The 19,215-nt window shown below is 36.7% G+C and overlaps 1 protein-coding gene across 1 annotated transcript in view; it reads left to right on the plus strand.

The window, feature by feature from the left end:
* The window catches only part of CFAP47 (cilia and flagella associated protein 47), a gene marked incomplete at both ends in the record, with an annotated part of 308,599 nt that overhangs the window by 28,254 nt on the left and 261,130 nt on the right, over positions 1-19,215 (plus strand). The window contains 11 exons of the mRNA XM_084279564.1: positions 259-411; positions 1,717-1,906; positions 2,365-2,461; positions 3,707-3,923; positions 5,807-6,051; positions 6,996-7,126; positions 8,670-8,792; positions 9,675-9,806; positions 10,954-11,031; positions 11,587-11,731; positions 12,707-12,801. Of these exons, the coding sequence (XP_084135690.1) occupies positions 259-411; positions 1,717-1,906; positions 2,365-2,461; positions 3,707-3,923; positions 5,807-6,051; positions 6,996-7,126; positions 8,670-8,792; positions 9,675-9,806; positions 10,954-11,031; positions 11,587-11,731; positions 12,707-12,801 (1,606 nt within the window). The remainder of the gene's footprint in view (positions 1-258; positions 412-1,716; positions 1,907-2,364; positions 2,462-3,706; positions 3,924-5,806; positions 6,052-6,995; positions 7,127-8,669; positions 8,793-9,674; positions 9,807-10,953; positions 11,032-11,586; positions 11,732-12,706; positions 12,802-19,215) is intronic.

Below are 19,215 nucleotides of genomic sequence, written 5' to 3' on the forward strand. Positions count from 1 at the left end.
GTGCTCTACTCAGCCTCAAGCTTATTGCATGTAAATTTCTTGAGTAGCTTTTACGCAAAAGTACACATGTAGGGATTTACAGTTTCAATATTTCATTTTTATGGTTGCCTATACAATGTCAAATATTAATAATCAGCTGTACTAAAAAGAATGCTTACAAAGAAATATATATAAACAGCAAAATCAATACTTTTTTATAGCAAGACCCAGAATCATTTTACACATGTAGTGAAACTGCAATTCTCTTTGAATATTTAGGACTATTTTCACAAAGACTGAGAGGTATAATTACATAGATCCAGAGTTTTCTTACACTGACTATGAACGACTGTCAAAAGAAGCACATAAGAAATACTATGCAGACTTCATTTCTAGTTCAAGACAGCACCGTTTACAGAAAGATGCCGCTAGGTAAGACTTTGCTTAAACAATAAATATTTTAGGGTTTTGTTACAAGAAAAATATATGTATATGCATGCAGATTTAATTTAGGTGTATGATTGGTGTTACTAAAATGTGCAATGATAAAATGTTTATGGTCTTGGGGCCTTCATTTATAAGGCATTCAAAACCTATTTTGCTCAGTTGTTCATTTTGGCACGTAGAGATCACGTCCTGGATAAAATACAGGGACTGAAGCGTGGAACTTAAAGATGCCAATATTTAAGAAGAGTTGGTTATGGCTAATAGGAAAAAAATAATTATTGTGTTGGATTCTCTTTTCTTTGTAAATAATAAATTGTGTATGTTTCCAACTAGTATGTCTATCTTAGCCAAAGTGATGGATTCAGTACGTAAATTATGCTTTGATTTGTGGAATTAAACAGATAAGATTAAAGCATTATATTGGTCTTGTAGCCTTATTTTATGGTAAATTCTCACTTAACAAATTTGTGTATTTGATTGGTATGCTGTGGAGCAAATAATGAAAAAGAAGAACTGACAGATCTGCTACTTTTAGAGGTTCTATTAAAAAAAAAAAGCCTATAAAGCCTCTCAAGCAAGAGAAGGAATATCTTAAGAGTGTTAAGTTTGCAAGACCTATTACTTAAAAATTAATGCCACTGGATTATTCTTGCAATCTGAATTTACCTTGTTCAGACAAGGCACATAGAGCTGGATTTATTTTCATGCATACACATTTTATATTGCTTTCTTGAAAGGAACTATGTAGTGGGTGAACTGTTTTATAAATTACCATAACGCATATATTCTAGGGCTAAGAACAGGGAAATTTCACAATTATCATATGAATTTCACTATTATTATCAAACATAGTAATATTTTTTTTCTGAATACTTCATGTGAAACATCTGTTTAAGATCTCTGCAAGTTTCAGCAATCTTGGTTGCAGATGTAATTGACCGGAGTTGAACTTTGACCAAGAAAAATTAATTGCGCTGAAAATTAGGCTATAAATGATCCAGTGCAACATAGTGAAAGGATCCTTTGTAATCCTGGCATTTTCTAATTTTTAAGTGCTTGTCTTTGAGAAATTAATTGTTTTTTAAGAGGTATTTTATATAATATATTTATATTTAGTGGCCGTAGTGCTTTCAACCTCTTTAGCTAAGTAATTGCCACAAACATACAATGGATGTTAATTCTTGTCTAAACATTTTATCTATGTTCAAAAATCTTAAATTGTTTAACACGTAGAACACGAAATGCTCAAACTTCTAAATTTCCATCTTATTTTTCTCCCCTACCCTACAGGCAGTTTTGTATTTATAATAATTCTGTGAGCATAGGCCTTAAACCAGCTGAAGGGCTTACCTCACCCAAGATCTCAATCACAGACCTTCCTAAGAAGAAGCTACAGTTCAGAAGGCTTCCTTTAGATGAGAATTGCCTATTAACAAGACGAAATTTGCCAGCAATTGGTTCCAAACCTTCAGGCAAAGAAGTAAGTTAAATGTTGGGTAGTGTCCTGGTTCTGGCCAGGTCAGAGTTACCTTCCAAGCAGCCAGCACTGGTGAGCTGAGTTGCCCTGGGCAGTTTCCCACATTATGAGATGCCCCCTAAAAGGGGCTGGACAGCACGTCTCCAGGATGGTCCCAGTGTGTTCGGTCCTTGCATAGGTGCAATGTTCAGTGCTACCACCTTGTCAGATCGGTAAAGTGCTCTGTGTCATCACCAAGCTTTGTCATCACCATCACTTTGTCCTGGGCTTTTGTTTTTGCCGTACTTGTCAGTAACTGTCCTTCTCCCAACCCGTGGGGGCTCTGTCTGTTTCTCCTCCGGAGGGTGGGGTGAGTGAGCGGTGTGGGGTGCTCAGCTGCTGCCTGGGGCTGAGCGTGTTTTTACCATATAATAGAGATCAGAATTTTGATCCTGCTCTGAGATGTCTTATGCTTATCACAGATCTGGAGTGGGCTTAGTGCTGTGCCATCTTCTGACCAAGAGAAGGAAGACTGTAGTCTAACATTGACATCCAAGCAGCTTCATCAAATATTAATTGGTAAAACTTAAAAAAAATTTGGTTACTAAATGCATATAGTTGTGTTAAAAGCGTTTGTAGTAAAGCAATTTCTGTTTATAATTGTTCATCTGAAATAGAAAATAGGATAATTTGGTGGCAGCTTGATATCTACAGTAATGTTTAACTAAAACTTCATACTCTGAGGAGTACTGAGGTATGATTAGTTATGAGCATGTGAAAGAAGAGCTTCCTTTAAAGACTGCTTGTACTGCAACCTATTACAGAGAAATCAATACAGTGTAGTATGAGCGTTGCTCGTATACTTTTGCTTTGTTATTGGTTAATATCTGGACCAGCATTAATATCAGTAAGATTCATGGGAGTGTTCAGAATGTTTCTGGGAAGTAACAGTGAACAGTAATACTCCAAAAATTTTAGAATTCAGGGTCCTCCAAAATAATTTCTGTGGAATACCCTGTGGTAGGGAGTAACACCTTCTACAGGCTGTGAGGGACTCTTCTATTAATTCTTGGTAGCAAAAGTGGTCTAGTTTAAGATCAGTTTTTCTTCAGTAAAATTTTTAGTAGCACAATGGAATTTTTCCATAGTTTATGGGATTTTGGGGGGCTTTTTTTGTTTGTTTGTTTGCTTTGGTTTTTGTTTTCAAAGAAGTCGGGACTTGAATAGTGTAGCTGTGTATGCTGATAGACTGAAGAAAAGTAGAATAAGATAAGCATATTAATACAAACAAGTAGATAAGAGTATTATAAGATGTTTGATTAGTGCTCACAGCACTGAAGATTGCAGACCAGCATAAAAACTTGTGATGGAAGTAAGCAAAGTAGTGAGATAATTCTGTCAGCATCCAATTAAATGTGTTTATTAAACCAAACAGCCACACATCAGGGAAAAAATTAATACATTATGTATACAAACTTTCAGAAAATTGCTGGTTGTCTAGCCATTTAAATACCTGATTAATGAAATATTAGGGATTATTAATAATGCTTTTAGCACTGAGCACTTTGCATTTCCTATTTTAATAACTGGCTAACAGAATTAAGAAATAGAAGTTAGTGGTGGATTTTTGACATGTAAAGCACTAATGAAAACACCCACAGAACGTGCATGGTATTTATTTCTAAATTTGAGTGTGAAATTTTTTCTGTTACAGGTTTGTTATAAGTGACTAATTCTGTAATTTGGGAACTAAAATATTTTAATAATAATGTTTTAGTAGTTATGCTTTTAAATATTGATTATCTTATTTCTTATATATTCCAGGTCCTTCTACTATGGATTTTGGTGATGTTTGTGTGTATTCTACAACCACCAGAAAACTGCATGTTATCAATAACTTGTCAGTTCATATATGGATACAAATTGAAATTGAAATTGATGAGTTACAGCAGACAAGTCCATTGTCTCAGGTGGTGCCTCCTTTTACAAAGACTCATATTCCAGTTGTATTCGAAACAAAAACTCTTGGAGTGTTTAAAAGGTAAGGCTGCATATATTTGTCTTGATTTAAATATTTTCTTTGTAGCAGGAGAATAAAAAACCAGTGTAGCTCATTTAAACTCAGTGCAATTACGATGTGTTAATGGTGTATTCATTTGTGATGATATTGCAATAATTAACTGTTGTGGTTTTGTGTGGTGGGGTTCTGGTGACGGAGAGGGAGCTGTGGGGGTGTCTTCTGCAAGAAGCACCTAGAAGCTTCTCCTGGGTCTGAAAGAGTAAACACTGTCTGGGGTCAAGGCCAGACCCCACCGATGACGAAGGCCGAGCCCATCAGCGACAGTCACAGCACCTCTGTGAATCACATTTAGGAGGAAAAAACTGCAAGCAGCTGATTTTTGCCACCAGAGAAGGGAGGGAGAAGTTGTAAGAAACTCTGCACACACCAAGATCAATGAAGAAGTTGGGTGGGATCGTGGGGTGCTGCAGATGCCAGAGAAATGATTCCCCTGGAGCCTGTGGAGAAGACCATGGTGGAGTGGGTTGTCCCTCTGCAGCACGTGGAAGATGACAGGGAGCAGAGACCCCACCTGTATCCCACGGAGAGACCCCATGCTGGAGCGGGTGGAGACATGGAGAAGACGCTGTGACCCATGTTGGAGCAAGCTCCTGGCAGGACCTGAAGCCAATGGTGACACAGAGAGACCCACACAAGAGCAGGTTTGCTAGGGGGATGACACACACACTTGTGACTCCGTGGGGGACCAGGCTGGAGCAGTCTGGGCCTGACAGACTGAGACACATTCTATGATTTATAACTGCACCCCATAGCACTGACCCACTCTGGGGCAGCTGGTGAAGAGCTGAAGCCCCATGGGAAAAGACTCACGTTGGAGAAGTTTGTGGAAGACTGTATCCCATGGGTGGGACCCCACAGTGCAGTAGGGGAAGAGTGTGAGGAATGCCATGCCCCTGACTCCCCACCCTGGCCAAGAAGGAAAACAACTCATGAGGAAGTGATGCAACCCCCATTCCCTGTCCCTCCCTGTGCCACCCTGGGGAGAAGAATGGGGCAAAATCATGAATAAAGTGAAGTCTGCGAAGAAGGGAGGGATGGGGGGAGGCGCTTCAAAATCTGGTTTTACTTTTCATTATCTGAATCTGGTTTCATTGTGTGTGTGTGTGTGTGGTGTAATAAATTAGAGAGGCTTTTTTTCTTTTTAGTCACTGTTGAGTCTGTTTTGCCCATGACATTAATTGCAGAATGATCTCTCCCTGTCCTTATCTTGAGTCCTAAGCCTCTCAATATGTATTTTCTCCCCTGTCCAGCTGAAAAGAGGAGTGATAGAGCAGCTTTGGAGGGCATCTAGCCTTTGGCCAAGGTCAAACCACCACATTAATGCAGTTTTATGTTGCCAAAATTTGCTAGTATAATAATGCTTTTTAGGGCTTAAAATATCTCCTAACAAATACATTTTTCCCCCGATACAGCTGCGGCCGTATAGGATTTTGACAGAATAGCTTGTCACTTTTTTATGAGAAGTACTGTGGTTTTTCGGGCATAGTGTTGCATCACTGCAACAGACCTGTGCTCAGACCTTTTGGTGCATCTCATGGGAAAATGTGTAGGCAAACTGTTCTCTAGCATTCCAGTATGAAGATGGAACTCTTGCTTCATTAATCCTGTTAAAATGACTGTATGAGGTTAATCATTATTTGGGATAATCTTCTCTTTGGACTTCACTTTTGGTTTAACTTGTATGCAAAACAATTACAAATTGCTTTATCTTGTTTTAATTGTGTGTTCGCACTCAATTTCTAAGTATTTTCTAGTTAATGATTGTATTTCACATAAATCTTTGTCTGACTGCAACATAATAACTACATAAAAATATTGAGAAAAACATAAATTTTATGTTACAGATCTTTCACTTACACAATAAACAACCAACACCCTGGGCATGTGCTGGTAGTTGCTAAAGCAGTGTCTTTTGAACTTGAGTTGTCTGCAGCAGAAGTGATTTTAAATCCTATTCCTGGCTACCTAGCAGAGACAGAATTTAGAACAACTGTCAGGGTGTACAATCGAAGAAACCACCCTGCTCAGTTCACTTGGAAACCTGTGATTTCAGTCATAGGAACTGCATTTTCTATTCACCCAGCCAAAGGTATACTACTAGTACTGTACAAGTACAGCGTGTGGTGTGCATGTGTCTTAAATGTCAATGATGTTTAGTAAAACAAGCATTCAGTTTCTGTTATAAATAGTGTTTTTTAGATTTGGGTTAAAAGCATTGTATCCCAAAAGCATTTATTAGATCAATGGTAGTACCATAGCAGCATTCCCTGAATGCATACTCATCAAGTTTGTTGTTTCTATGTCCAACCAGCAGTGCTTATGTAACCTTTTTTCTCAGTGCAGATTGCTGCTGTCTTGAAAGTGAGGCAGCTCTTTAGTGGCAGTTAACAATGTGAGGACAGGAAACTTTCCAAAAGCACTGTAGCAGTGAAGCTGCTAAGAAGTTGATGTAGACAGTCTGAGTGACACAAATGGAATTCAGTCTGGGATTAGTTTCCACTCTCATTATGGATCGATATTTGTTAGAAATGAGAGATGTTAGCTTTTACCTTCTTTCCTTTGAAAGATACCATTCTGCAGGAGTATGTTGGAGCCCTGTTGTTAAAGAACTGTTAACTGAATTGGCATTACACAAAGCTTGGTTGGATCAGGAGCTTGGTGTCCTCTGATTCTTGAGAAAAGAGATTTCTAATGATAGAAGTTCAGACTTGGCTGTAAGCAAGAAAACATGTATGATCTTTCCCAAAGTTCTTATTCTACAAGAAGGATAGTCTTATTTGAGTAATTCATAGCTAAAAAATACCAGTGAACTTTGAGGGTGTTTTACTGCAGGATACTAATAAACACTACACGATTGTCACAAGAATCCAAACACTAATTTTACTTCAGCATACTGTTCAATAACTTTTGAAATGTAGCTTTAGTTTTCATTAATTTCACTTTAATGTGCTAATGTTATTTCTATTTAAAATATGCAATTTGAAAGTTGTGCATGTGTACGATATAACATTTAAATTACCCACATTTATTTAGGCTTTGTGGAGGCCTATAGAGATCTGGAGTGTGAAGTTGTTTGGCATCCAGGGTTCAACTCCCCAGAAGAAGGAGAATTCAACTTGTGTGTGCGTAAAGGAAACACGGTTAAGTTGAAATGTTTTGCAAAGGTAACCATTCATGTAGCAGACAGAGAAGAAAAATGTGTGGGGTTTTTTAACCAAGGCATTTCTTAAATATGTTTTCTATTATCGTGCATTCAAAAATTCTTTTAATTTCATGTGACTTTTACGTGTCTAACAAAAGAATATTGCTCCAAAGACATGAGGGAGAAGGCAAGGCAAAGACAATTTGCTTTTTTCTTGCTTTTGATGATATCCTTCTTTTGGAACCATAACTTAGTGGTCCTCACAGGTTAAGTTGTGAATGTTGTTGGCTTGTGTAGCTTACACAAGCAAAGGTGGATGGGTGGTATGATAGTTATTTAGGTATATATTAAAGAGATAGAAATCAAGGTGTTTTGGGGAAGATACATGTCAGAGCACTAAGGGCTGTAACCAAACCTTGTATTGTTATTTGAACTTGGTATTTGGAATAATTGGTATTACTCTGGAGCCCTCAGCACAAGAAGGACATGGACCTCTTGGAGTGAGTCCAGAGGACAATAAGTGGGTTGGGGAACCTCTCCTAGGAAGACAGGCTGAGAGCATTGGGCTTGTTCAGCCTGGAGGAGAGAAGGCTCTGGGGAGACCTTATATTGGCTTTCCAGTACCTGAAGGGACCTACAGGAAAGCTAGGGAGGGACTATTTGCAAGGACATGTAGCAAAAGGGTGAAGGGCAATGGTTTAAAACTAGAGCAGGGTAGGTTTATATTAGACGTTAGGAACTTCTTCACTATGAGTATGGAGAGACACTGGCACAGATTGCCCAGAGAGGTGGTGGAGACGCCATCCCTGGAGGCATTCGAGGTCAGGCTTAATGAAGGTCTGAGCAACCTGATCTACTTAAAGGTGTCCCTGCTTACTGCAGGGGGCTTGGACTGGATGGTCTTTAAAGGTCTCTTCCAAACTAACACATTTTGTGATTCTGTTTGATAATTTAAAAAGCAATGTTCTGGATAGTCTTCTAAACAGTGAAATTTAGCTTAGGTTGACCATTTGCTAGCTGCATGCTCTAGAACTTTCATTTCTGGGAGCCGAGACAGCTTTTCTCTTCCTTTTGATGTGCGTGTTTGTGCTTTTTTTTTTTTTTTTCCCAGTAGCTTTTTTCTCGTCTTCCTGTTCTTTTGAAGCCTTGGAAACTGCCATATGTAAACCAGGATGTGTGTAAATTAGATTATTAGCATTTCTACTGATAGTAAAATCTTTGAAGTATCTTTTTCTGATCATACACTTAGGATTAAAAAAAAAATAATCCTGCCACTTCTGTTAAATTTAATTAAAATATTTTTATTTGTCCTGAAATTAGCCCAGGAATATCTCTGGGGTTGTGTCTGTTCACTTTGAATCTAGAGAAGTTCAATACATTGAGTAAATCTTGTCCCACATGTAAATTATGTTTGTCTATTTGAATACTCCTAATTTATGCATTTCCACAAGGATGTTAGCTTGTTATGTAATAAAAAGAAAATTAGGTTGAATTATTTATTTGCACTTAGTAATATGTTATTTAGTTTGATTTTTTTCTCTCTCTCTCTTTTTTTTTATGTATAGCTTGGTACTGCTAAAGTTCAGTTAATGGAGCAAAGGATACCCTTCAATCATAGTCCAATGAACTTATCTACTTATAAAATGGCCATTCTGCAAAACATAGGTTCCAATCATGCATACTTCCAAGTAAGCTAAAATTAGTGTTAGAATATTTAATTTTTTGGAGTGGTGAGGAAAAAGGGAGTTTATTTTATCAGATGCTGTTGCAGGTTTCTGCTCTCAGTTATTAGATACACATCTACTTAAGTCTTTGTTCTTCTGAAGAAACAATGCGAATAGGAATTCTGTCTCAAATTTGGATTGATGGATAGATGGACTGACAGATAAGCAAAGTGGTAATGGTCTAAAAGAATCTGGAAGTTTCATGAGAACCAGTGGTGAGGGTAGAACCCTAATTTTTTACTCTATGAAAAAGTTGTTAAACCTTGGATTTTTTTGTGTTTTGAGAGACAGAAGAAACTGGATAATCGTCCTACCTGAACTGGCTACCCAGTCATTGCATGCACGGACCAGTCGTAGCAAATGTAATCATTTTACTAGACTAACATCAAAGACTAATTTGCCTTATTTGTTTAGTGAAGCAAAATAATTTTAATTAAAAACCTCAGAATTTTTGCTAATATGTTATTTTGGTACTAAGGAACTTGATTGATTTATTTTGATTTGTACAATATTTCTCTGTTTATCAATTGAGCATTTTAGTGACTTATTACTGCACTCATGGAGGATGTCACTGAAAAAAACGCTATCACTAGATAGCAGGTTTTAATTGTAATAACTTCATGAAAACAACCAAAAACTAGAAGGTGTGCAAACATTATTTCAGAGTAGAAATTGACAGTTATCATGTTTGATTCTGCTACTTCAGTTTGTTTACTGGTGGTTTTGCCCCAGATTTTTATGTCCAAGTGAGTATTATATATTATTAAATTTCTCCTTATAAGAATAGGAAATCTTCATGATATATCACCTTTTTAGTATTTTTAATGCTTCTGTTTGTTTTTGAAGGTTCTTGATCCCAAGCCACTGCCTGGAATGATAATCATCCCTTATGAAGGGGTGGTGCCTGTGGGAGGCCATGCTTTTCTTATAATCTGTTTCACTCCGAATGTAAAAATGACTTTTGATACAAGATTGGAGGTATTCAAAACTGGAAGAATGAGTCTTGAGTTGTGTTACGTGTTTGTGTGTGGAAATGTGTGCACATTTAAGCATCTTTTGGATTTTATTTCTTTTTTTGGGGGGGGGGGACGGGGATGGTGGGGAATTCTTACAGGAGTTGATGGCTGCTATAACCCATTATTTTGGTATCAAAACAGCCTCACAGTTTCAAGTCCTTCATATTATACCATTGCAAGCTGTGCAAACTAACATGTGATTGTCTTCAGATGATCGTGTACATATATTTGCAGTTTTTATTATCTATAGAGGAGCAGAACTGGAATGCTGCAGTGTCCTTAATTTCTTGACTTCTTTTTGTGGCTATCTCAGATGGATTTACAAGTAGATTTGATTTGATAATCGCAGTGCAATAGAAATCTAATCCGGTTTTGTTTTCTGCATGCCTGCTTCCTGAACTTGTCCCTGGTTAAATAAGTGACAATGGGAAAAAGGGTGCTCTCATGGGGATGATCTTTGCTACCACTTCAGACTCTAATCCTGGATTCTCTGTCTTCTGTGGCTGCCTACATTATGTTTATTAAATGTTTATTTTTGTCCACTTCCAAAACAGATTCCATATTGCTCAGGACAACAGTACCTACTTTGTATCAGTGCTTCTGTCAAGCAGTTGTGCTGTGGTATACTTTGCAATCCTCACAGCTGCTGAACATATCTGATCCATCCACTCGGCTTTCTCCTGTTAGGGAAACCTGTTCATTCTAGTGATGAAGCCTCCTGCAAGCTTTTATTTTGTCTGCAGAAGGCTGGTTTTTCCTAAAATTGGGGTGTTTGGTTTTTTTGGGGTTTTGTTTTGTTTTTAATTGACAGCTAGGAGTATCTCTGTTATGCTATGCCACAGCATTTGAAGCCACATCTCACTGGAATCTGTGACTATATATATATATATACTCTAGAAAATGAAGCCATTTTCCTTACCTCTTTGTATTTCCATAACAAAAATTATGTTATAAGGGAAGACGTATTTCATTATAAATTATGCTTAATGTCTTTCCCCAGTTTGTACCTCTGGGGTAGGTTGGTTGTTGGTTTTGGTTTTTACTGTTTGGTTGAAATAATTATGTTAAAATGACCTTGTCAACAATCACACTGTTGTCTATTTACTTAGGTAGCAGTGCGAAATTCAGGAGTACTAGTGCTTAGGATTGGTGGATTTGTAGAGATCCCTGAAATAAATATTGATGTGGTAAGTATGAAGAAATTGTAGCAATTGGTAAGATTGACAGTATTTTGCTTTATCTAGATCTCAAATTCTCTCATCCCTACTTCCTAACTTTACTTTTTTCCTATATTAACTTCCTGTGAAAATTATCACAGAGAAGAACTTAAGAGAAATTAAAAACTAAATGTATGTGCAAAACAGTTGCACTAAATGATAGCTGACAGCTTTAACTTTTGAAATGGATAATCTGGAAGAAGCATGTTAAAAGTGAAATTATTTCTTTAATGTAGTAATATGGCATAAAAATGCAGTGAGGGAAAACATGTCCAATGATCTGTATGCTGAATGATGAATACTTTCCTGATGGTGTAACTGGATTTATGTATTGAATTCCAAGCTGTTGTGTTTTATGTCCTGGAAAGATTTTAAAGATAATGGTTGTACAGGACATTTGATTAATCAAAACTGTTATTGTATTATAAATTGGGAATCTTTGAACAATTATATTTTCCCCATTCTGTTCAGTTATAAACTTGACTTCACAGTGATTTGACTTTTTTTTCCCCTTTAAATTTACAGGAAATACTTGACTTTGGAGGTGTTTATGTTGGTTCTACAAAATCAATTCCCTTTTTGCTGCAGAACAAAGGACAGGCGTGTACAAGATTGGAGTTTGATTTTTCTAAATATAAGGATTTTAAATTGAATGCTAATGATTGTTCAGGTATTTGCTTTTACTATGTCAAATTTAAATAAAGAACAGATAATGCTAAGAGAAAATAATGCTAAGACAGACTATTTCTAGTATACAAATTTTCTGATTTAAGAAAACCTAAAGCAATTACTTTAAAAGTGCTGCTTAATATAATCTAAAAGGAGACAGTTTGGTTTGCCTGAAAAATGGTATTTGCCAAAAATAATCATTTGGAAAATGTCAGGTTGCCTGTAGATTCTCCGCCTCCCCGTTTAGTTGCTAAAGTATGTTTAAATGAAGTTTGAATACCCTCTCACCAGCTAAAATAATTTAAAAAAATGTTTAAAAAACAAATCCAAATTTCTATACTGATTTCCAGTTCATGGACTTTTAGCCATAGTTTTGACAACTTTTACCCTTTAGTTAATTCATCATTATTATAAGGATCTGGAACTACTGTTTTCCTGGTGGCATCTGCAGGTCAATCACAGGACCCCTGTACTGCAAGATGCCCAGCTCAGAGTGATGTTGGTGCAATATGTAGAATTAGATTGCTGCTCTTTGATTCCTGACAAGACTAGTGCAGATTCTTTACCCTTCATTCACTGTTGCCCATCCCTTTTCTACTTCAGTCCTGGCTTCTCTTTTGCTTTTCCAACATGTTTATTCTTGAGAGAATTTTGCAGCTATGCTTATGTGGTGTCTTGTCTTTGTGAGCTCAAGAAATCGGAGAGACTCCTCTTGCGAGACAGTGTTATAATATTTAGTTATATTTTTGTGTAGAGCTGTATGTGGATGATGACAAAAATGATCTGACAGTAACAGAGGGATTTTCTTACCATGTGGTGGACTTCGGCTCCTAGTCAGTCATCTCGCATGAGAATGTGAGAAATGTCACCATACAGATACGTAGATACCTTATGTTGGAAATCACTTTGAAGTACTACAACTGTTGATATTCAGTGTAATAGCATCTGTAATTTGACTTTGAATTTTGTTTGACAGTGGTTGATTGCTGTTCTTTCAAGCCTTACTTGTATTCAGTGAACTTAAAGGGACAGTCAACATTGCAGTGCTCATTGTCCTTCATGCCAAAAGAGGTAGGTTTATAGTGCAGTTTTGGTTACCCTAAATTAAAATCATACTCTGTGATATTTCTATTGTGAAAGAATATAGAGATTTTAGATGCATGTTTTAGTGTGTGCAATAGTTTTATTATAGTAACCCAATTCTTAAGAAAGCAAGTTATTCAATAACCTTTATATAACTGTTGCTGGTTTTCTTAAATGTTTGCATATGCAAATTTATTGAACACTTTTTCAATGACTTAAAAATGGAAAAAGGATAAGCTTAAATTGAAGTGTTTCACCGTGTTTTCATTAAATCATTCAAGAAACTGGCAGCCATTTGGTGCTTTAACTCTCAGATTATTGAAGGGCTGCAAAAGTAGAGGAGTTTCCAAATTTTTATGACACATTAAAGTTGCTTTCTGATTGAGCTTATACAGTTGTGTGTAAGATCTAAAACACATACGTGTTGCTGGGAGCCATAACCCGAAAGCCGAAAGCCCTGTTCTTCCAAAGCTTATGACCTTGGATTTCTCTGGTGACAGTGCTGCTGTACAAAGTGATCCTTTATTCTTCACCGTAGTGGAAGGTCAGTTGTCCCCCTTACAGACTGGTAAGATATCAGCTCTCTAAAATGCTAGATGTCCCCCACTCTCGAGTATGAAGATGGATTTTATTTACCTCCTAAGGCTCGATTTCCCATTGTTACAATTGAACTCTATTACTATTTTTGTTCCTTGTCAAGTAGCAGGATGGATTAAGAGTAGGAATGTTTCTACTGACACTGCTGTACATTCGTTATTAACTAATATTTCTGAAGACTGCTGAAATAGCAGATGGTTCTTTATGTTTAATTTTGCTTGTCACATGAACTACTGTTCAGTGTTATCCTTCATTATTGATGAGCATCTCCAACTGTCATTTCAAACTGGTATGATAACCAGTTGGAAATCTGCTTTAATTATGATATAAAATTGGAGAAAAAAAAACCCTTATGTTTGATTTGATCTGGTTTGTGACTGCTGCTCTTTTTTTTCTTTAAAAAAAAAAAGTAGAATATACTGCCTCTCTTGATTACAGATTTCTCTGTGAGGTTTTCAGATGTTATCCTTTTTAAATTCACATAACTCTGTGTCTAAGTGTTTTTCCAGTCTTGAGAATTATTTTTGGCAAACAAACAATATCCATCTAGCAGTAAGGAAGGAATGAGCTTCAAAAAGGAAATTTTCCTGGGTTGCTTTATTACTTCATAACCAACTAATAAGTGCTGCTTTAATGAAATGTCTATTTCAGCTTCCCCTTCTCTCCATGTGCTCATAGTTTTTCTGCTTCCCTTTGCCCTTGGTTCTGGGTAAGCTTCCTGTACAACCAGCGCTTCCTTTCTGCTCCAAGTGTATTGCCTGCCTGCCTGTCTGTAGCAGGTCACTTACTGCTAGGCAAGGCACCCCCAAATACACCTACAACTTGGTCACAAGTTGACATCACTGAGTTGATGCAGTGCTGAGAGCTGGCAGCAGTAGTGCTTACTACTGTTAAATGAAATTGGAAAATTAAAAGTGTTGCTCACTATGGCATGGCTAAAAGAAGGATCTGGAAGTATATGTGCCACCTAGGATGCTGTAGTTTTAATTTAACTCCTGCAAAGTAAAATACTGATAAAAAGCATAATTCTGTTAAAGTGGTCCAGGTACCGCATCTCTTATTGTGGTCAGTTACTGATGCTTAGAATGTTCCCCATTGGATCCAAGTTCTTTATCCTTCTGTCTCATCTATATTTCCCTCTTTTCTTGGTGGAGTTCCTCCTCCTCTTTCATGACTTTCCAGTCTTGAAAAAACTCTGTAATCTTCCCTGTATATCGAGCTGGTCCAGGTTTCACAGTTTCAAGTGCTATTTCCTGCCTCTGCAATCGAACAGCTGTTTCACTGATCTCATCACCATTTTCTGGACAACTTCTCTTTCCCAGCTTACCTCCCAGCTGCCACAAACCTTCTGTATCCCATCGAGTCCCATTCTTTTCTGTCCGCCTTCTGGTTCTACTAAAACTTCCTGCTGTTGTGGTCGTTACTGACAACACTACCCTATAAACCAACAAAAACCCACTATACTGATGTTATAGCTAAGAAAGTAAATACTAGAACTAAGGAAAAAGTAAAACAATTCATAAGCACTGATTGGAAAAAAAATAATCACAAAAGCTTGAAATTATTTTAATAAGATTTAAAATTTTTATTAAAACTACTTAAATTATTAATGTGAGGTTTCAAGTAATTTAGTTGGGTATGCTAAAAATCAACTTGGCAATAGCTTCTGCCTCACAAATCCTCAAATCAACAAATGAAGTAAATGCATAGAAACTCCGAATAACTCCTACAATATTCTCCAAAACTTAGTACGTGCAATGACATGTCATGTCAAAAGATCTCTTGGAGACGAAGTATATTGGCATGCTTATGAAATAATCTCCAAAAAATTTTGAGATACCACTTAGAATATTGGGAGAGTTAAAATGAAGCGGATGTGTTGTAGATAAGGCTAGAATGCTGCTCAGCAATGACCTGGCTATGCCTTCCTGTTATTCCAGTGTTTCAGGTGTTAGAGATAACAGGGCTTCTGGCCTCAGTGGGGGAGAGTTTAATCTTGGTGTTTGTTACCTGTGGAAGTCAGAGGTGTAAGTGGCATACAAAAATGTATATAAATGGGTAAGCTAGTATATACAGCTTAATGTCATATTTGTATACGGGCTGTATGCTGCTTTTTGTTCTGTTTTGATAGAATTTTGAGAGACACTTCAGTTCTGTTTTGGGGTTTTTTCACTGCAGCACAAGGAGGTGCAACCAGCTGAATGTCTGCAGAGCTAGGCAGAGTTCTTCAGAGCTGAACAGAAAAAAAAAATAAATCTAGTACTTAAAAAAATAAATGAAAACCCCCCAAACACAACACCCCCATTCCCCCCTCTTCCCTCTCCCAATTATCTTGCCACATACCTGTTATAGCTCCTTCATCTCTAATTCAGAGATAGATCTAAGAATTATTACTAACAATGTTACTTGTTGATGGATTGATAGCAGTGATTACTTTTGAACTGAGTTTTAAATTGTACTGTCCAGGAACCATAGAAACATGGCTTTTCTGCAAGCTACATGTCCAAATAATAGTCAGGAGCACCTCATTCCTTCCTTTTAGTGTCCGGGCAACAGTCAGAATGTGGTCATTCTGAATATTTGCTCATCTTCATTCCTCCACTGTTACTGTGGATTCCCAGACAGGTTCTGCTAGCAGCAGTGTTATGTATCGTCTGGTAAGGATAGCAGGCAAAAGAAGGTGCAGGAGTGTACCACTTTCCAAATAATTATTTCTTTTTTTAAATTTATTTCAATCCCCACCCCTCACCCCCCCCCCCCGGAAAAATAACAAATTCCAGCACCTTGGAAAACAGACAAAACACACAGCTGTGTAATAATGAAGCCTAGAAGGGCCTTTGATTGAGATAAATAGAGCAAGTCACACCTGTCAGAGCTTATTGCTTAAGCTTTTTGTGGAGAAGTGACAGGTGTTGGGGTTTTTTGGCGTTTTTAATGACATAATTTCTTTTTTTCAATGAAAGAACAAAAATCATGGTGGAAGAAATAGAATTCTATAGAAAATCTGCAGCTGCAGAATTACAGGGTACTGCTGGTGCATCATCTCTGACCATATACAGGGGAAAGATTTAGTTGTATTTCAGTGTTCTAAACGATGGCTGTGAACACTAGCTATGTTATTCATTATGGAAAGCTGCTTATCTGCAGTATAAAGCTGGGGAATTTAGGCTGTGTGAAAGATTTAGATATGTTTTAAGGAAAAGCTCATGGTAAATCTGAGGGTAGGTTGAAAATGTGCATCGCATACGGTTGTGTGACAAACACTTTGCAGTTAGGTTTTAAATTTGAATCAAACTGATTTTTTTTAAACCTACATTGTATTTTCTCTCTTTGTATCACTGCTGAATCTGTATTTGTAGAACTAACAACATAAAGAAACTTTAAAATCAGCCTTTATACAAAAAATCATTGAACAGTCTGCATGTTGTTACATGGTAAAAAACATGAGTATTATCCTTTACAGGTTGTTTTGATTTAAGTCATATTACCTTACAGATTTACTTGCAATTCCCTGTGAAGTTGTAGTGTGAAAACAAGTACTGTAATTCTAGAGAGCTGAGACATGTTCTTTGTGCTAAATAAAGTATGTGATTCCTGGATTTCACAGCAAAAGTTTAATTTGACCTTGAGAATGTGCTGTATTACAGTAATAAGTAGCAAATGTATTTTATAAAGTATGAAATATAATGTTGAGGTACTTAGTGGAGATAGATATGAAGTAACAGATTTTAAAATATTTTTTTGAAAATAATGTTTTAATTGTCATGTATGGTGGGGTAGATGTTGTCCCTCTGTTTCTTTCAGTGTACTGAATACTTAGGCCTGAGACAGGAAGCTGTGCAGACATGTTCGCTCACCAGTGCTGGGCTTAGAACAACAGTGTGATTTGTACCAGACCAAAAGTGTTTTGGTAGCAGAGCTTTCTTGATCAGACAGATTTCTCCAAATTGACCACTTAATTTGTTTAGTAATTCTAAAAAAAAAAAGAAAAAAAGTTTTGAAGTTTTCAGGAATATCAGTTTTATTTAAAGGACTGTGTAGGTTGCCAACAGAAGATAACAAGCATGTCATTCTCTGGCATCGTTTGGAGGTGTACTAGGTGAATGTGTAATGAAAAGCTCTTTTGTCTCATGCAAGGAGTCTTTTTAAAGCTTCTTTTGAAGTATTTTAATTACTAAGACTACCACTTTGTAGGTGATGCCTCCTTTCCAATTAACATGCATAATTAGTGTAAATCAGGACTGGAAAAATATTTCTTATAATGATATAAACAGCCTGAAGTGTTTGTGAAAGAACTCTTCTAGACTGCTTGCTCCCTGCCCCTCCCTGTATTCTCTGGTTTATGAAGTTAAATGCAGCTTCAGAAAAATACCTCAATAGATATATAGCTATAAAGTATTCATAGAGTATTTAAAGTCCAAGAATAACATAAGGATTTCTTTTAATACTGCAATTATTTTTTCCAGTGTGTGTATATATATCAATCTTACAAGAGAGAATTTTTCGTAACGAGTTTGAGATTAACAACAAATAATATTTTTTTATTAAGGTGTGTATAGAAAGGAAAAATAATGATTTTATTTGCAAAGTGAAGTTCTAAAAAATTAAACCAAGTTTAAAAGATGAAACTACATTATAATTCTGTTTTGGTAGTGTGTGTATCTATAAATTGTAATATGATTTCTAGGTAGTACTGGTTAATTAGTGTGCAGTTAGTGAGGCAAAGGCACAGAGGAATGAAACAAAAGGTCTGTGATTTGTTCTCAATTATGTAAATACATTTATATGAGTTATTTTGGATCTGAATTTGCATGATTGTACTTCAAAGCAAATTTAGGTTTTCAGTGAACATTGTGTCTTCATGTAGTGCATTAAGTGTGTTGCACACATTTAGTTTTGTTTCCAGGTTTGGTTTTGCTTCCTGACGGTGGGGATGAAAACAAATTTTGAATAGCTGCTTTGGGAGAGGAATAAAGGGATTCCATCTGTTGTTGTCTAATGTAACCGTACCAAACATAGCAGCATTTAGAACATCAGTTCTAGACTGCAATCTTTTGCCTAGCCAATGATGTAATGGTATCTAGAATAGACTTTAAACATTTTAATCTTACCAACGGTTGAAATCTTCATGTCATTATATTGTTATGTATGTCATCGATCGTAGACGTGGAAGGATTTTCTACCTCACTTTTTTACTGCAGTTCTTGGTAATGGTGTTTCAAGTTTTAGAACTGCCAGTGTAGAGAAGTACACGCTGGCTGCAGGGACCTGCCAAAGCTGGGAGGAATCTCAGAACCAGAGATGTGCACCAAGACATGCAATTATCTCTCTGTTCTTATCATAACCCACAATGCTTGGGAGATAAGTTAGTTATTTGTGCAGTATTTTGCATATTACACTTCTGAAGAAGTGTGCTTGCTACGCTACCCCCAATATAACAAACTTCTCATATAGCTGAAGGAGTGTAACAGAACCTTTGGGTTGTGTCTGTGTTGCAACTGTTGTATGAGATGCTTGACCCAGGTATTGGTTCACTTTACAGTTCTCTCCTACATATGTATTTAACAGCTAACAGGTTTACCAAATAATGATGTATTCTGCTCTAGTCTATAAAACTTCTCTTATGTTTTTGGATAGAGTTTTAATAGATTTTTTTTTTTTGATGGTTGGATTTCACAGCCTTGAAATGCAATGCTTATTACTTTCAACTGTAAGAAGAGATAGTCAGTTGTTTCTGTAAACCTGCAAGGAGCCACTGTTAGTGACATGAAATGATGCATCTCACATGATGTGAAAGGAAGTTCT

The sequence above is a fragment of the Gallinula chloropus genome, assembly GCF_964237585.1.
Source record: "Gallinula chloropus genome assembly, chromosome: 1".
Lineage (NCBI taxonomy): Eukaryota > Metazoa > Chordata > Aves > Gruiformes > Rallidae > Gallinula > Gallinula chloropus.